Raw genomic sequence first — 18,449 nt, 5'->3', positions numbered from 1 at the left:
ATTTAAAAACTGACCATACGCAGAGCAAGCTCTTGCGTATCGAATCAGTTGAGAGATATAAACACCATATGCAGGTGATAATAAAATATTGCTACATAATATATCACTTGATCTAATGCTGTCTAACGTATTTCATACCAATTATTAACCCGTCCATTACATACTGACTTTTGCTATGACTGACTCCGTTTACCTGATCTCGGCGCGTGTTATCGGTCAACAATGGTTACTCCTTGGCATCTGGTCCCACCTCTTCTACACCCAGGGATCCATTCTTGTCCTTCTATTAATTTTGCACTCTTTATAGGTCTTATTATATGAATGCTCGGTATCTCCACTAGTACAAGGGAAGCTGAAATCAATGAGAGATATGTAACATTCCCGTGGCATACCGGATGACCCTCAGTTCCATCGTGTAATAGGAGACCAACTGATTAAAAAAAATGTGCCATATCGGGAGACCTCGAACTTAGTGTTACAAGAATACACAGCAGCACATGAGTGAAAGCAAAACAATTTTCAATGTCATTTGTGATATCATGTACAACAAAGGTTACACAGAAATTATCTTCAGGTATTGGATTACCTACCACAAATTTTTAACTTATATTCGCCCGAGTCTTCAGCATAAAATAATAGGTTAATCATGGTAAGCAAAGTTGCGAAAATGATAGAATGGCTTACCGTATCAGCAGAATATTTAGCGAGGATTTAATTTTGGCATTATTATATTTTTAGCGATAGTGCTTAGATCGCTAAAATTGAATATCGCTAACAATTTATTCCATATTGGAGATCATAGTTTAGTTATCTTGCCTGGAATTATAAAATCGCTCAGATTAGCTCTCGCTAAATATTTGTACCAAATTTTATGGAAAAATCGCTAAATCTATGTATCGTTAAATACCATTTATGCGGTATATGTATAAGGTCCATGACGTGACAATGCGCTATTTCTTTAAACCCTCCTGACTCCTGGAAATCAGACTGGGGATACCCGCCATGATAACTGTTGTCTAAATTGAGAAATTCATTGTTCAGGGAATCTGATGCAGGGATCAAACCCTTAAAAAATCATGATACGGAAATGGTACGTAATACGTCCACCTCCTAGGAGCTTATGCAGGGCGTGTTGTTGCACTTCAATTAAGTTAATATTAGCCATCATGGAGCAGCGACTTATTTTTTTCATCATCGAATTTTTCAGTTATCTGGTGGCGCCCAGTTTTTATTGGTGGAAGAGTGAACCCAGATACAATGTACCTGGTCTCCACCGACCTTCCGAAAGTAAACTGGGAAAATGTCTTCCTTACCGGCGCTAGCGGGATTCGAACCCGCGCCGACAGAGGTGAGAGGCCGTGTGATTTTGAGCGCTATGCTCTAACCAATCGAAATGAATAGTCCTGCATGTAACTTAAAAACTTTGACATGAGGTAAATAGACAAATCATGAGCTCTGTGTGTAAAATATCTTCCCAAATTTTACAAAGCTCAACAGCCTGATTTTTTTTTCAAACATCAATGAAAATTGAGAAATTGTTGGGTTTGTTGTATATTATTTAACGTCCCGCTCGAAAAAATTTCACTCATGTGGATATGTCACCATTACCGATGAAGGGCTGCAAAATTTAGGCCTATGTTCGGCGCTTACAGCATTTGAAGATGGAGGGATTTTTATCGTGCCACACTTGCTGTGACCTGGGTTCCGTTTATTGCGGTCTCATCCTAAGAGCGCCCCATTTAGTCGCCTCTTACGACCCGCAAGGAGTACTGAGGACCTATTTTATCCCGGATCTCCTTTGAGGAAAGACGTATTGTTTTTCTAAGTGCTCTTCTGGTATTTTTCTAGCTGCAGAACTGTAGCTCTCTGAAAAGATATTGTGCCGAAATAGAGCTACATATGTACAGATCCACCCCTTATAAAAATAAGCGCACGGTTGAGGCCTGATATCGTTGTATTCTTGTGTTGCTGTCTCCTAAATTTAATATTAAAAAAAATTCGAAACACATTTTCCTACTACACATGTGGCCAAACATACCTACAAATATTCATTAAAGCCCCATACGACCTGAAAACTCACAACTTCAAATGATTTTGATCGTTGTCTTTGTATAAAATAAACAAGCTGATTATTATTTTAGATTTGCACTCCTCTTGCAAAACCCTGAAAATTACTTCCGAATTTGGGGGGTAGAGATTCAGATTTAGTCTTCATTTGGAATAATACATAACTAAAAGATTGAACTCAAAGAGCGGGATGAATCTTGTATCATGAAATGAAAGAACATGACCTTATTTTATTGGTACAGGCAGATTTTCATCTTGTAATTACATGTATTTGTTCTTCAAACTATCCCATTCAATGGAGTGAAAATTCGTAAAAGACGTGCGTGCTATATTGATATTGCCGTATTGTATTTATTTTTAAGTCTTTACTCTTTTGTTTTTAATATCGTTCTATTGAGCTCACCAGCAGATTGTTGAGGTTTTTGCTAACGATTTACAGTTCCGGAAGTTATTAATAATAACAAAATGTTTTACAAATAAAAGACGCCCATATCAATTTGGAACAGAAACTGCCATTTGGAACAGAAGCTGCCATTTAGCAAGTTAAATGCCACATAAGCTTTCTACGAAAAGTCATTTAAAGATCAAAATTTTTTGCTAAGAAAGTTAAAGAATCTGCGCAATTTACACATTAAGGAAAATCAATAAGTGTAATTTTTCATTAAAATCTAATCAAGAGGTATCTGTGCTTCTTGCGACAAGATTTACTTTTCAAAGCGATTGGGGATTTTGAGACTACGTAAAGCCGTATTCGGCACCATGTGATGATATTTGGCAACATATACTCCAAGCAAAGTTGTTGTTTTACTTCATTTCTGAGAATATTCCATACAAAAAAATGTGGATACGTGCCAGATTTATACTAGTATTTATAGAATAGGAGACGTTGAAACAACTACGCTTGTTAAGCACGATATTTCGCATATATGTTCGTCTATTTTGAGTTTTAGGTCACCCGAATCATAATCCTTGGCTAGTTAAATTCGGCGTATGAAAATTTATCACATGTATCGGGCTCGATATTTCACCGGAAGTCACAAGTGGTGAATTCACGCGCAACATCGTGTGCCTCAATTTTCTAAATGAAATTTCAAAAAATCTTTTTAAAATGCAATTTATAAATTGCTGAAACGTTGGTTCTTGGTGAGGATGCAATTGAGGTTCAGGGTTTGCATGGATATATTGTAAAGAACAGTGCGCCAATGCATAATTTAAATGCATTCTTATATAGGGCAAATCCAGGCCAGTTTATCTGAAACTTCATTCCACTCTTCCAGATATATTATGTATCAGGGTCCTATACATGACTTAATATGAAATTTTGAAGCGATTTTGTCACATAAAAGGGGGAGGCAGGCGACGGTAGACAAGGTTGGTTGATTGTATGCTTATCGTCCCGCTCGAAAAATTTTCACTCATATGGAGACGTCACCATTGCCGGTGAAGGGTGCAAAATTTAGTTCTATGCTCGGCGTTTACGGCCTTTGAGCAGAGAGGGATCTTTATGGTGTCACACCTGCTGTAACACGGGGCCTTGGGTTTTTTTGCGGTCTCATCCGAAGGACTGCCCCATATGGTCGCCTCTTACGACAAGCAAGGGTACTGAGGACTTATTCTAGCCCAGATCCCCACGGGATCAGGAGGTAAGGTACAAACTGTTACATAATTATATTTATCTAGCAATTGCAGGATAAACTAGCTCTAATTGCCAATATTTGTCAGTTATTTCTCCTATTTCAAATATAGGTGGCGGTATATAAGATTTATGACTCTGAGAGTCTAAGCTCTTTGTTGTGTGCCGGAATGATCGGCCCACAAAGGAGGGTGGGGGTGGCCGATGGTATGCTTCCCGAGAAATGAAGCTTTAGAAAGAGTATTGGTTTATTGCCATCAAATGTAACAGCTACAACGATCGTTTCAAGTTTCAGGCAACGCCGTGCGCCAGAGACACTTCAGTCCGACTTCACAGATGACGACTTTTGTTGCAGAAAGTATTTAAGGTGGGTTGAATATTTGCTCTGTAGAAAAAAAATTTCTGCATTAATGTTTTATGGTGAAATTTTAGTTATTCTTAGTGGTACAGTCATAAATGATCCTATAATTTTGACTCGAATCACCCTCTTTATAGACTGGATCTAATCTCATAGGGGAAATTTGTGTCATAAATCATATATGAACGGAATATGGTACACAATATATTCAAGATTTCAATTAAAAATTAATTTTAGAGTTAATCAAGATTGTCAAAATATGAATGGACACGGTTGCTGACAGCAGTCTGCCCCCTCTCCGTTTGTCACTCAGTGATCAGGTCTTAAAACAGTTTGTTGGAATTCCCATGGGCACGAATTGTGCTCCTTTTTAGGTGACCTGTTTTTATATTCATATGAAGCAGAATGTATTTAAAAACTTCTACGTGAGAAGAAAAAATTACCTTTAATTCGACATTTAGATATAACTTTCATTCATACATGTATGTCGTTCGATATATCCCTCCCTGTGAGTTCGAAATAAAATAAACCACAGAGTCCCCCACTTCTGCTTCATACTCATATATTTTATTGAAACATAGTACATTGTCAGAGTGGATTAAAATTATAAGAGGAATATTATAATCCCGCATTAAACATATTAAAACAAAAGTACGTACCATCTATCCTTCTGTGTTTAGTAAACCAGAAGTGATAGAAGAATTCGATAGGTTACATGAGGAATATGTTTTGGTTCCAGCGGACAAAGCTTGTAACAACAATGTCTTTGTAGGGCTCATTATTACAACTGTATTTTAAACTTAGCATTAATTCCACTTTTGGTAATAGTTTTTATACTCCAACTGCCTTTTCAAAAGACGAAATTCTTCAAAACCAATGCTCTAGTTTTAGACACATAGATGTTCTACCAAGCTTTGCTCTTTGCTCCTCACGAACAACCATCCAAAATTACTTTGTTAAACACCACTCAGATTCCACGCACAAGTACTCTGAAGTTGAAATAGAAAATATGCTGAGTTCCTCATTGACAATATCTTCGTGGTCTTTGGTGATCAGGTCTTCCAACAGTTTGTTTGAATTCCCACGGGCACAAATTGTGCTCCTTTGTTAGCTGACCTGTTTTTATATTCCTATGAAGCAGAATTTATTAAAAAAAACCTTCAACGTGAGAAGAAAACATCTCTTGCTGTGGCCTTCAATTCGACATTTAGATATATCAACGACGTATTATCTATTAACAATAATTCATATGTCGATTCGATATATCCCAGTGAACTCGAAATAAAAGACACCACAGAGTCGTCCACTTCTGCTTCATACTTGGATATTTTATTGAAAGTAGATATTAACGGCAAACTGACAACTAACAACAAATTGTGTTTGCCCAGCTATCTATTTTGTATTGCTTATAGGAGTTACATGTATGATATTGATCTCTGTTCGTTATTTTCACCTTTCATTTAGCAAAAGCACAAGAAATAATTAGAAAAAGTAAACATGGGCACCGTCATTATTACTGGTAAATTGGGGGGGGGGGGATAAACTTAAACAAAATTTTATGTAATATACTAATTTTACGCGGTTTATAATAATTTCATATCCCAGAATTCTCATTCATATGGCAAGGGGTAGGAACTATTTGACTAATCCTTTAAACTTTTCACGTTTTTATTTTATCTAATATGCTGAAGTTCTGCGATTTATAATAATTTGGCATTCATATGACAGGGAATAGAAATTATTGGGCCAATAATCTTTCAGAGTTTGCGCGTTTTAAATAAACTTGGTAAATTTTAAAGAAGAAGAACACTCAAGATATGTGCACACATTTATATGTGCATCATATTTGTACCTGTACCATTATCCAGTTCATCGTACACCTGGGTAACACTACCCGCATGACTACTACAAGAAGTCAAATATCTAACATACATTTTAAAAATTCCGGTCTGTGGTAAGGATACAATACCAATGATTCCACTCCATAACGGACCGACAGAGTGCTTGTGCACTGGCTCTTTCCCAACGAACGAACTTGACCAAGGGGAACAGTCCTCCTATCAAGTTTCCATTCAATAACAGAACACACGTCCAACTTATCAACTGGATATGTTCTAAACAAATTCCGATACAGGAATGAATGCCTTTGTCTCAGGATTCCAAGAAGGCGCAATACAAGCCGATTTCAACTCCGACTCGCAAATATCGTTATGTTTAAGAAATTCATTCCATTTACTAACATGAACTTTGTGATAAGAATGAAATGATTATCGATATTAAGTTTTCGACAGTTTTCGTTCTGTGCGTTACTCGTCAAAATTATGGGTGGCTTACTGTGTTATGTCACGTGCGAACGTTCTAGATTCGAATGTTACGACCCCAACATCAGCCATTGTGAGTTTACCGATATCTTGCTTTGATTTTGACGCACAGTCAGGATCATTCTTAGTCTGAAATATAGCAGTATTTTCCAGTACTTTATTCTGTTCATTGACAGCGCACAAATCAAGAGGGACTTGGATTTCTCTACGAATAACGGCTCTTACAGATTTTGTATTAACTGGTATATCGAAATCACATAAATGTTCTTTTGAAAATACGCATTTGCTCAATAAAATCTTCGAACTCGACAGCAAATGCAATGGCTTCATCTAAAGATGGAAATCCTATCCTGGTCACGGTCGACCAAATGATGTAGCAGGTCTGGGGTTCGTATAATCTGTACTTCGCGTTGTGTTTGTTTTCAGTTTATAGTTGCGACTTCGAAACGACCTACATGTGTAACTACACTATGATTAGAAACTTGAATAAACAAACTCAATATAAATGAAAATAAGATTACAACACTTTAAGAATACTGTGGAATCACTTTAATTCGTGGGGGTCAATGCTCGTGGGTAAGCAAAATTTTGCTGGTTCGTGGGGACGTAATTTCGTGGGTAAGCGATACGTTGTTACTAGGAGAGATAACTCTACTTGTTTAAAAAAAAAAGGGTCGACGACAGGTAAATTCGTGGGTAAGAGTGAGCCACGAACATCAATCCCCCACGAACAATGGTGATTCCACAGTATATTACCAACACACACCCCTAAAGCCTAGAATTTAGCCTATAAACTATATTATATGGAAATTTCCCAACCCTTAAGATAATACTGTAAATTAGTAAGTAAAAAGGGATAAAACAGACGAAGAACACGTGATTTCAGTATAGGAAAAAATGGAAGTGTAGCTAGCAATGTCAACTGTCTCGCATCGACGAATTGTCCACTGCATGGCTTTACATAGTAACTTGGACATAAGAAACATCAATTAAAGTTCTTGGCTGAGAGATGAAGTGGATGTGGTAAAATAAAATGGATGAATAATTTACATCAAAATAGAAATTCAGAACTAAAAGTTGAACTGAAAATACCACAATTAGAATTTAATTTAGATATTCAGATTGCAAATGTTATATAAATTGGAAAGCCATTGGGACTAGAGATTCTTTTGACTAATTCTCAGGTGATCGATAATGTTCATGGGCCTCTTGTTAATGACACATGTATACAATACATTCTTGATATAAGTTTAACATTTCCCCAACCTGGGTCTCAATCCAGGTAGCATGGTTTTCTAAGATTTCGTAGAGCAAAGAGGGCTCATTGCAAAGTCAATGTTATAGTTATGCAAACAGTTTGACTACTAGTTACTCAGAAATAATGACCATTTTAATACATAATGCATCTTCAATATAACAACCTAGACCCACCAGTGACGGAACCCATGGCAAATGATTTTCAACAGTTTTAAAAGAGGTCTCATTGCTTATTATAATAATGAAAAAGTGAAGATAACGAACATTAATCAATCTCATAACTCCTATAACGAAACACCAGCGGTGATAACAGGTGTCTAAGAGGAGTAAGCATCCCCTGTCGATCGGTCACTCCCGCCACGAGCGATGAAGTAAATAGAGAACTTCCCTCCCTTTTCAAAGGCCGTAAGCGCCGAGCATAGGCGCTTAGAACACCCGTAATGGTGACGTCTCCTTATGAGTGTAAAATTCTCGAGCATTTAAACAATATACAACAAAATAACTACTTATCTGTGTATTTTGGATCCACACCGGGGATATATACATCCAAGTACAAGAATTATAGACGCCCTAAATTTATCAAATTTCATGTTGGTTGTATTTGGTCCGCTAATCAGTGTTTTCTTGGGAGAGAATTATGACCCATCCTATTCGTTCAATGGACTGATCTCTCTCTCTCTCTCTCTCTCTCTCTCTCTCTCTCCTTTAAGAACATCAAGATGAGTTGTTTGGTTTTTTGTTCAAGCGATCCGACTGTCTTTTTCTAAAGAAAAAAATATATGTGTCATTAAGATATTATCATTAAATTACTTCATTTCCGAAACAAAGAGTGTAAGGTTTAATTATACATGACCATTTAATATATGTACATGCAGCATGTCTCCCAAATTACACACCACAAGCCTGTGTATTAATAGGTATTTTCACCGGAACATTCATTCAAGCAGTGTTGATAATGTATATTTTCACATAGCGTTGAACCCTCCGTCCATTGACGTCGACGTTCCAGTCATGTTGTCAGCACCGGGAGAACACAGGTATAATATGAACGATGCAACCTATCAATAGATAAAAGAAGCTGTTAGCAGGTTTATCTACCTTGAATAGCAATGGTTTTTCAGATACACCAAGAAAGGGACCCATTGGTCACAACTAGCCTGGGACAGTATACATGTAACAGCTTAAAACTTTAAACTTCTCACCAAGAGCTGGTGGCGCTTTTACATTTTTGAATGGGACGTAAAACGAACTCTATAATTGCACTTCACCTAAACCTGGCGATGTCTCTACAAGAGTGAACAATTTGCTAATGGAACGTTAAACAACACACTGTAGACTTGTGATTCCTGAGAATAATGCACCAACACATTACCACATCAACCTTTACACCTCAACTGTCCCTAGCCTCCAATTACACAAAGGTGCAGTATATAAATTTAAATATGGTCGGATATTCGGGGACATACAAAAAGTTATAAAACACAAACTCAATTCATGTACACGCTCATGCTCATGCATGAACATACTCGCGAAAATGCATTCACAAGTTCCAAATATATTTAATTTAGATGAAACCTCTGGATACCCTAAAAGGATTCCTCCGCAGCGGTCACTTCCCAAGATCATCCGCAAACAAACAAAAAAGTCCGCATAAATAAGAGACAGAGTAAACCAAGCATGATTTTCGACCACCATTTAAGAAATGTAACTACTTGATAAGAATGTAATATGAATTTTAAAATACTCGCAGGCCTACATTACATCTCAACGATAAAACGAAGTTTTGTTAATGGGTTTAATGGGGCATTCTGACCTCGCAATCATGATATAATTTTAGTGGTTGGTATTCTGGGCATTAATGATAAAATCATATTTATTCATTTACAGGTATATCACTATGTATATATATTATAGGGTTATTGAACTTATATTGGTGAATATTGGCACGAGTTGGTTGTTAAAATGCACGAGCTTGCGAGTGCATTGTGACAGCCAATGAGTGCCAATATTCACCTATATAAGTTCAATAACCCTTTTATTATATATCTAAAGTACTAAGTTGTTAAATTATATCCCCTTTCACTCAAACTACTCCAAAATAGACGAGGATTCATCAATATTGGCAGTGTGCAATAACAGCATGCATTTCTTAACTGTTCAATATTTAACCATGCATGAAGCAAACTGATTTTGTAAATGGGGACATCATAATTTATGTACAGTAAAACATTTTGCTTAAGTAAATATCAAATACCGGCTATTTCAGATTCCGTCAGATTCGGAGGACCGTCGTCTGCCATTTTGGCTTGTTTACGTCGTTACGGTAACGTCAACATTGAACGCTCATACTCGGAATGTTTCGGGCACATACAATTTACGCAGTGCAAAGTTAGCGTTCAATAAATTCTCAGGATATTGAACGCTAACATTCTCTAGATTTTACGCAGATTTTATATTAGACTATTTATTAGCTATATAATATTATAGGGTTATTGAACTTATATTGGTGAATATTGGCACGAGTTGGCTGTGAAAATGCACGAGCTTGCGATATATATATATATATATCGATCTTTAATAGCTGTTTCAGATTTGTGATGGGATAGTTTTTGCCGCACAACTTTTGTTTTCAATGATTTTTCCCCAGAGATCTAATATATCTCCATGCCTCTCTCATTGTGTAACAAAATAAATCGTAGTGTATAACTATTGATATTATTAGTATTTAATGTGCACTAACCTGTGTAGAACTGGAAAATTTCTTCGTAGGAAGATATGTCTTCATCAATTGCTGAAATAGTGGAAATGGATTAATATTGATATAGTATATCATATATGATGGAAGAATTGTAAACTGTGGATCAACAGTAAAAATTTTAGCATTGTTCATTGGTTGTACCCTTATAGATTATGGATTGAATATTGGGAAATGAGCCTGCCTGAGATCGTTGCGGGGTAAAGCGGTCTGAGCTTGCGAGGTCCAATTCCGCAAAACGAACAAGGGGCGGGCATATTTCCCGTTATTCAGTTAATACCTTTTTTATTACATTTGTAGATATTTGTCAAATTCGTATTCTGTGTCCTTCTAATTCTACACGCACACTTTCGTTTGTATGTTTGAGAACTGACGGAATGTTTTCGTCCATTCTTATTTGTAGACAAATGTGATGTCATAATTGCGTTAAAGTAGTCTTGGAGAATTTACATGTGGGCTTAGCATCAAATATCAAAATACGTAAAAAAAAAAAAAAAAAAAAAAAAATTAGCTTATGTCCAAGGAGATTAGTTCATTCTGGTTAGTACATTTTTAGCACTAGGAGCTTGGTAGAGAGGCGGTCACAGCATGTTACATACATTGTACATTAAACTTCTTATCTATATTTCAAATTAAAAAAAAAATTATGCTTCCACTTTACACGTACACTTTACCTTTGCATCTTGGATTGATATTTTCCTGTCCACCGCATGAGTTTTGAAAACATCGTCAATGACTAGCAAACAAAAAGAAAACAGATTTCCATTTTGAATATTGTGTAAGAGATGAGTAGCAAGCGAGGGAATTCATGTGATATAAAACTATCATTATTCTTTATGAAATATCCTAATTCAAGAATAGAAACTGTTTTGTTTCGAGCTATGATGATTTTTAAAGTAACGAGAGAATTAAAATGATATGATTCTACATCAAGTTTCAATGTAAGTTATTGATGAACAGGAATATTGATGCATCAACAAAATTCATTATTTTTTATACTTAAGACTAAATCATATTATTGTTGGTTTCATCTATGCAACTCAATATTATTACATATACATTCTCTGTAAATGTAGTAAGAAGATGATAAGAAAATGAACAAATCACATTTACATTTGTAAATATTTTAGAAATAGTGTTTACAAATTTTATATTATAGAGAAAAGGTGTATATTGTATATTTTGCCAGCTTGCATAGTTTTAAGAGCAAAAATATAATCATATGCATAAAAACAACCCTGATGATAAAGTGAAGATGACGAATGATCGGGAACGACAATGCTTTTCCGCAAATGAGTGTTTTGTTTGATCTATTCATGACATGCATATACCTATATATCTACCTTTAACATTTGAAAACAAATATGCTGTGTATAAATATATATATATATATATATATAAGCACAAAAACTCAACAACACCCTACTTTCTTAAAGTGTCGGATCTGAGAAGATACAAGGCCAGTAAAGAAATTTATAAAAGCACTGAAATGGCCACGACACTGTTATTTATTTAAAACTCAAATTTTCGACGCAACCTGCGTCTTTATCAAGAGACAGATATTAAATAAATAATTAACACGCAAAAACCACAAGTATCGATAAACTACATTGGTGACAAGAGTGATACACTGTTGTACTGAGTGATAAAAATGGTGGTGGTTTCGTTGTAAAGCATGTTTACTGACTATGGTTTAGAGAGTTTGCACCATGGTCGAGTCGGGATGAAAATAGAATTATTCTTGAAAATTATAGAAATCAGATAAATTTAGAGGGAAAACTTACAAAACAATGTGATTATGGAATAAAATGGTGGGAAGATAATGATATGGAGTGATTAAGTTCAAAACAATTGTATATATAATTTTCTGACTAAGCTTGTGACCTCTTAATGCTGAAACAATTCATGATTCAGGTGTTATCTTCTCTCTTTCTTCGCTTTGAAATTATACTGAAGTATCCTTATGGGAGGAATTTTACATAGTTACATCACCAGCTACAGGGTGTAGATTGTCGAAGTGACAGGAAGGAGCTCATGGTAGGATTTATAGGTCACCTGAGTAAACCCAGGTGACCCATTGCAATGGGTCTCCGTCCATCGTCGGTCGTGCGTTAACAATTGAACATTTTTAGTTTCTTGGTAACTACCATTCCAATTCTTTTCAAAGATATGAAGCATCTTTGGGACAAAAGGGGACATAAATTGTAATTTTCAGGACTCCTGCATCCCTGGCGCCTTAGGGACAGGGCAATAATTGGAAAAAATCGACCAATTTTCGAAAATCTTCTCTACAACTGCATATCTTAAAAAAAAAACTAAATCGATAGTGATATAGAGCAGGAAGGCCGCTACCAAAATTGTAAAGTTAATTATCCTCGTAATAGAGGTTCTCACCCCAGGGTGGGGCCAGAGTTGGTATATATAGTGTATATGTGCAAAATATGTAAATGATATCTACTTGAATGTTATTGAAACTAAATGGATATATCGAGGAAGTCGGTAGTCCTTTACCAAAATTATAAATTTCATGATCCTAGGGGGTAAGGGTTTAGTTTAAGGATGGGGCCAAAATTATTATGATGATTATTGTCTTTATGATTTCTGATACAGTATAAAAACAAAATGCATACTTAGGAAAAGTAGAAAAGGATGTTAAAAAATGGGGAATTTCGCAAATTTCGTTGACTTTAGGGTGGGTCCTGATTAGTGATATCGTTCAATGATAATATATAAGTCATATCATGTAAAGCCTTTCATCAGTGTATTCACTGTCGAGGGCATTGAAGTTTTAAGAACACATCTTGTTTTATACTGTTGCTGAATATTAGAATTTAGCTTGGATATTCGGAACAGGATTTTTTTTCCAGATTATTAGCCCTTGAAACTAGCGGTACTTTTAACTACCGCCTTTCTTTTAACTAGTACTCGGGTGACCGATAAGGCATGTGAGCCTCTTATTAATATATTTCACCGGTAAGGATATGTTTGATTAAGAAAGCATTCCTTTATATTAAAAAAAAACCCATTTGAATCCATCAAATACCTCCGATGATATATATATATATATATATATTTTCTTGAATTAGTTGTCATATGCGAATTGTACACCGATGCAATATATATATATATATATATATATATATATATATATATATATATCTTAATTTTAGATTAAAGACATGTTTTTGGTTTTGTATTTTGTTCACATTACAAATAAAATCGCGGGTACTGATTGCTTTCAATAGGAAGTCCATCCAATAAAAATCTAGCGTGGTATTATTGATAAAAAAAATGAATAGAAAATTTTAAAATAATTTCTACGATAATTTTCAATTTTTAATAGGTCCTTTATACATTTATCTAGAGGTATTTCCTGAAAACCTATTCCTTCTTGTGACAATGGAACTTTGTTTTGTAAGATTCATAGCTAAGGAACTCTCACAACTTCTATGAAACGTCTCTGATTAGATGTGGCGCTGGGGTGGAGAATTAAACTCAGAAAACCTCGATTGGGAAGCGAACATCCTACATGTTACTACAGGGAAACCCTGATCGGTCTGCTATATTTTGTAAAATGCAATTTTCTCATCGACTTGGCTTAAAACTTCTGTAATAGTTATCTATCATTAAGTCATGGATTTGATGAGTCACAACAGGAAGAAAAGACAGGTTAATTTACTAAATCATACAACACCAACTAAGCACTTAGTCTACTAACACCCGTTATCCATTGGTCCGGGACAAACCGCGTTGACTGTTACTCCCATTTCAGCTGACTCCACTGCCACAGCCTGATAAAATAATACAATGTCTTTGTGAAACACATCTTCCATGTCAACAGTGAAACACATGCAACACTGGAAAGACGCTGCCAAAAGGAGTACACTCTCTAAATATGAAAAGTTTGTGATGTTTATGTAATGACGTCTTCCATAAATGGGTATATGACCGATGTTTAAAAACTCAAGGTCATTGGGTGACATAAGATATATAATTACTGTATATAACTCTTAGAAGTGGTTTCCCGTTGATTTCTATGAAACAACTGTTACAATACACGGAGATTCTAAGGTCAACGTCATTGAATCACTTATATATGTACATAGTATTTAATTATATCCGTTCGTACTTGTATATGATACGAAATAGACATCTAGCATAATTCTGCTTCAGCTTTATCGATGCAATTACATATGAAACGCTTCCAAGAATTAAGAGGCCGCCCAAGGAGATATCAGGCAGTCGCTATAATATTGCTGTCTCATGTTATTCCCAACAATTTGATTTACAATGTATACTCAATAAAAGTTAAGATCATACGCCAATTTTATCGTATATAATGTAAATTTCTCGAGAAAACATTGTTTAGAACCAAAACTTGGCCTATTTCAGGGGTCCGTGTTTGCCCAACTATCTATTTTGTAATGCTTATAGGAGTTATATGAGATTGATCACTGTTCGTCTTCACCTTTCATTCATCTGAGCATCCCATATAATCTATAGAAAACGATCATTTTGGAAAATTAAATAAAATCCAATATAATAAATTTTTTTTAGAAAGTACAACCAATATATGAGGAAAATCCCTCAATAATTACATGTAAGATAGAATAAAATTGCTGGGAAATCATGATACCGTTGAGTATTTGCCGATAAAATTGCTGGGAAATCATGATACCGTTGAGTATTTACCGATAAAATTGCTGGGAAATCATGATACCGTTGAGTATTTACCGATAGATGTAACCAGAGCCAATAATTGAGTTACCCTTCTTTGCGTAAAAAATACTAAATGACCAAAAACTTTCATAAATTGTAATTTTTACAGAAAAGAATATTTATTTAAAATATATTTCACTTATCTCGATATGTTTTATATCAATTGTAAACGTATAAAGTTTTTGTTTCATTCTATGGTCAAAAATAAATATTCAGCCAGAATCTTATCAAGGTTTCGCGGGTAAACAAACATTGCTGACTAGTGATGGAAAATATAGTTTTTCTGGCAGTGGTCCTTGTTTCGGGGACTCAACACCCCTTACTAGTTGTTATAAAAATATAATTGGGCATTTAAGATATCAGAAAGTTGGAATGTTTAGTAATTCAACCGATATTGACCTCCTGCGGTACAGATCGGAGTATTTTGACGTAGAGCTATGATCGTGCAGACGACTTTTACTAGTATGCTGCAGTCATCGTGATTCCTTGGGGATTTACTGGAAGCAACCCATTATCAAATGCTGTTATCCATTACACAAAGGAAAATGTAAGCTGACAAAGCAGTGACAGTTTCTAGGGAAACATTTTTCCTATTCCAAGAAGTTGTTCAAGTTGGAAGTGGTAAATATCAGTGCGCCTTTTTGTTTTCTTCTTAAGGTGAAAGTCACTGGAAACATACGGGACTACAACTGGTGATGTTTCAATATGAATGATAAATTCTCGAAGGGACGTAAAACAACAAACTCATATAAAGACGTTACCATATGTAGTTGAAGTACCATAAAGTTTTACCTTTAATTTGCACTCTACCTCCGTTACTTTTACTTATCTCTGTTTTAGGTTATATCTGAGAGGGGTACATGTAAAGTGCGAAACGAAATCTACCGAAACGAAACGAAACAGATCGTATAACCGAACAAGAGGCCCATGGGCCACATCGCTCACCTGAGTCACCTTGGCCCATATCTGAAGACTTTCCATATATATTTGCATGTAAAACCTTGGTCCCTATTATGGCCCAAACTACCCTTTGCAAACTTGAATCTACACTATGTCAGAAAGCTTTCATGTAAATGTCAACTTCTTTGGCCCAATGGTTTTTTAAAGCTTTTTTCTATATTTGTATGTAAAACTTTGACCCCCCCCCCCCACTTGTGGCCCCATCCTACCCCCCGGGGACCATGATTTGAACAAACTTGAATCTGCACTATGTCAGAAAGTTTTCTTGTAAATATCAGCTTTTCTGACTCAGTGGTTATTGAAAAAAAGATTTTAACTATATATTTGTATGTAAAACTTTGATCCCCCTTGTGGCCCCATCCTACCCCCGGATCCCATGATTTGAAGAAACTTGAATCTGCACTACGTCAGAAAGTTTTCATGTAAAAATCAGTTTTTCTGGCTCAGTGGTTCTTGAGAAGAAGATTTTTCCTATATATTTGTATGTAAAACTTTGATCCCCTATTGTGGCCCCATCCAACCCCCGGAGCCCATGATTTGAACAAACTTGAATTTGCATTATTAGGTCACCTGAATTCATTCAGGTGACCTATTGCTATCTGTTTTTGTCCGTCGTCGTGCGTCGTGCGACGTGCGTCGTGCGTTAACATTTGAACATTTTCAGCTTCTTCTCTGAAACCCCCGAACCAATTTCAACCAATTTTGGCATATAGCATCTGTGGGTGGAGGGGAACAAAAATTGTGAAATTCGTGGTCCCTGCCCCCCTGGGGCCTGAGGGGTGGGGCAAAAACCATCAAAATGAGTGTAATTTTAAAAAATCTTCTTCTTTACTCCTGGACATCAAGAAGCCAAACTGTGGGTATAATTATAATGAGCGTTGAGCCCTCTACCAAAATTGTGAAATTCATGGCCCCTGGGGCAGGGGTTCTTGTGTTAGGGTGGGGCTCTATTGGTCATATAGTGAAAGTGTAGAAATTCTTTGAAAATCTTCTTCTCTGTCTCTGGGTATTAAGTAGACAAACTGTGGGCATAATTATAATGAGCGTTGAGCCCTCTACCAAAATTGTGAAATTCATGGCCCCTGGGGCAGGGGTTATTGTGTTAGGGTGGGGCTCTATTGGTCATATAGTGAAAGTGTAGAAATTCTTTGAAAATCTTCTTCTCTGTCTCTGGGTATTAAATAGACAAACTAATAGCATGGTAATGATGAGCAAGGATGCCTCTTTATACCCCCTGCAACAAGTTGTGGGGGGGGGGGGGGTACTGGAATCGGGTTGTCCGTCTGTCCGTCCGTCCGTCCGTCTGTAGACGCAATGGTTTCCGGGCTTTAAAGCATTATCCTTTCCACATACCGTCACCATATCATATATATGGACTACCCATGGGATGAAGATGTTCCCTATCGATTTTGGGGTCAAAAGGTCAAAGGTCAAGCACACTGGACATCAAAGTAGCAATATGGTTTCCGGGCTCTAAAGTGTTATCCTTTCCACCTACCGTCACCATATCATATATATGGACTACCCATGGGATGAAGATGATCCCTATCGATTTTGGGGTCAAAAGGTCAAAGGTCACGCGCACTGGACATTGAAGTAGCAATATGGTTTCCGGGCTCTAAAGCGTTATCCTTTCCACCTACAGTCACCATATCATACATATGGACTACCCATGGGATGAAGATGTTCCCTATCGATTTTGGGGTCAAAAGGTCAAAGGTCATGCGCACTGGACATCGAAGTAGCAACACTCAGAAAAGAGGTAGTTTATACCTATTACCAACACCCTTTGGGAGATTGGGGTAAGCGGGGGGTATTCTTAGTGAGCATTGCTCACAGTACCTCTTGTTAAAAATTGTGAAATTCATGGCCCCTGGATCAGGGGTTCTGGTGCTAGGGTGGGGCTCTATAAGTCATATAGTGAAAATGCATTATTTCTTTGAAAATCTTCTTCTCTGTCCTTGGGTATTAAGTAGACAAACCAATAGCATGGTTATGATGAGCAAGGATGCCTCTTTCAAAATTATGAAATTCATGGCCCCTGGGTCAGGGGTTCTGGTATTAGGGTGGGGCCCTATTGATCATATAGTGAAAATGCATTTTATTTCTTTGAAAATCTTCTCCTCTGCTGCTGGGTATTAAGCAGACAAACTAATAGTATGATAATGATGATCAAGGATGCTTCTTTCAAAACTGAAATTTATGGCCCCTGGGTCAGGGGTTCTGGTGCAAAGGCGGGGCTGACCACATAGCTATTCAATGTTTCTTCCATCCAAAAGTAAAATTCTTATATTTAAACACAAACCTAATTCAAACATTGGACGGTTGTTACATGATACTCAGGTGACCTATAAGGCCCCTGGGCCTCTTGTGTTAGGA

At 36.4% G+C, this 18,449-nt stretch overlaps 2 protein-coding genes across 3 annotated transcripts in view; both read right to left on the bottom strand.

The window, feature by feature from the left end:
- The window catches only part of LOC125648284 (uncharacterized), a 40,700-nt gene extending 32,301 nt beyond the window's left edge, over window positions 1-8,399 (bottom strand). The window contains exon 1 of the mRNA XM_056142338.1: window positions 194-8,399. The gene's annotated coding sequence lies outside the window, so the exon portion shown is untranslated. The remainder of the gene's footprint in view (window positions 1-193) is intronic.
- A 62-nt stretch (window positions 8,400-8,461) lies between these two features.
- The window catches only part of LOC125645999 (D-beta-hydroxybutyrate dehydrogenase-like), a 38,680-nt gene continuing 28,692 nt past the window's right edge, over window positions 8,462-18,449 (bottom strand). The window contains exons 6-9 of one of the 2 annotated variants that reach the window (XM_048872083.2): window positions 14,110-14,182; window positions 11,066-11,127; window positions 10,377-10,427; window positions 8,462-8,694 (exon numbers count right to left, since the gene is read on the bottom strand). In XM_048872083.2, the coding sequence (XP_048728040.1) occupies window positions 8,602-8,694; window positions 10,377-10,427; window positions 11,066-11,127; window positions 14,110-14,182 (279 nt within the window). In that variant the 3' untranslated portion in view covers window positions 8,462-8,601. The remainder of the gene's footprint in view (window positions 8,695-10,376; window positions 10,428-11,065; window positions 11,128-14,109; window positions 14,183-18,449) is intronic. The other variant, XM_048872084.2, reaches the window with a different exon arrangement.

Source organism: Ostrea edulis, chromosome 6 (assembly GCF_947568905.1).
Source record: "Ostrea edulis chromosome 6, xbOstEdul1.1, whole genome shotgun sequence".
Taxonomy (NCBI): Eukaryota; Metazoa; Mollusca; class Bivalvia; order Ostreida; family Ostreidae; genus Ostrea; species Ostrea edulis.
Note: the sequence above shows the minus strand (reverse complement) of the source record. Positions and strands in the feature narration are given on the sequence as shown.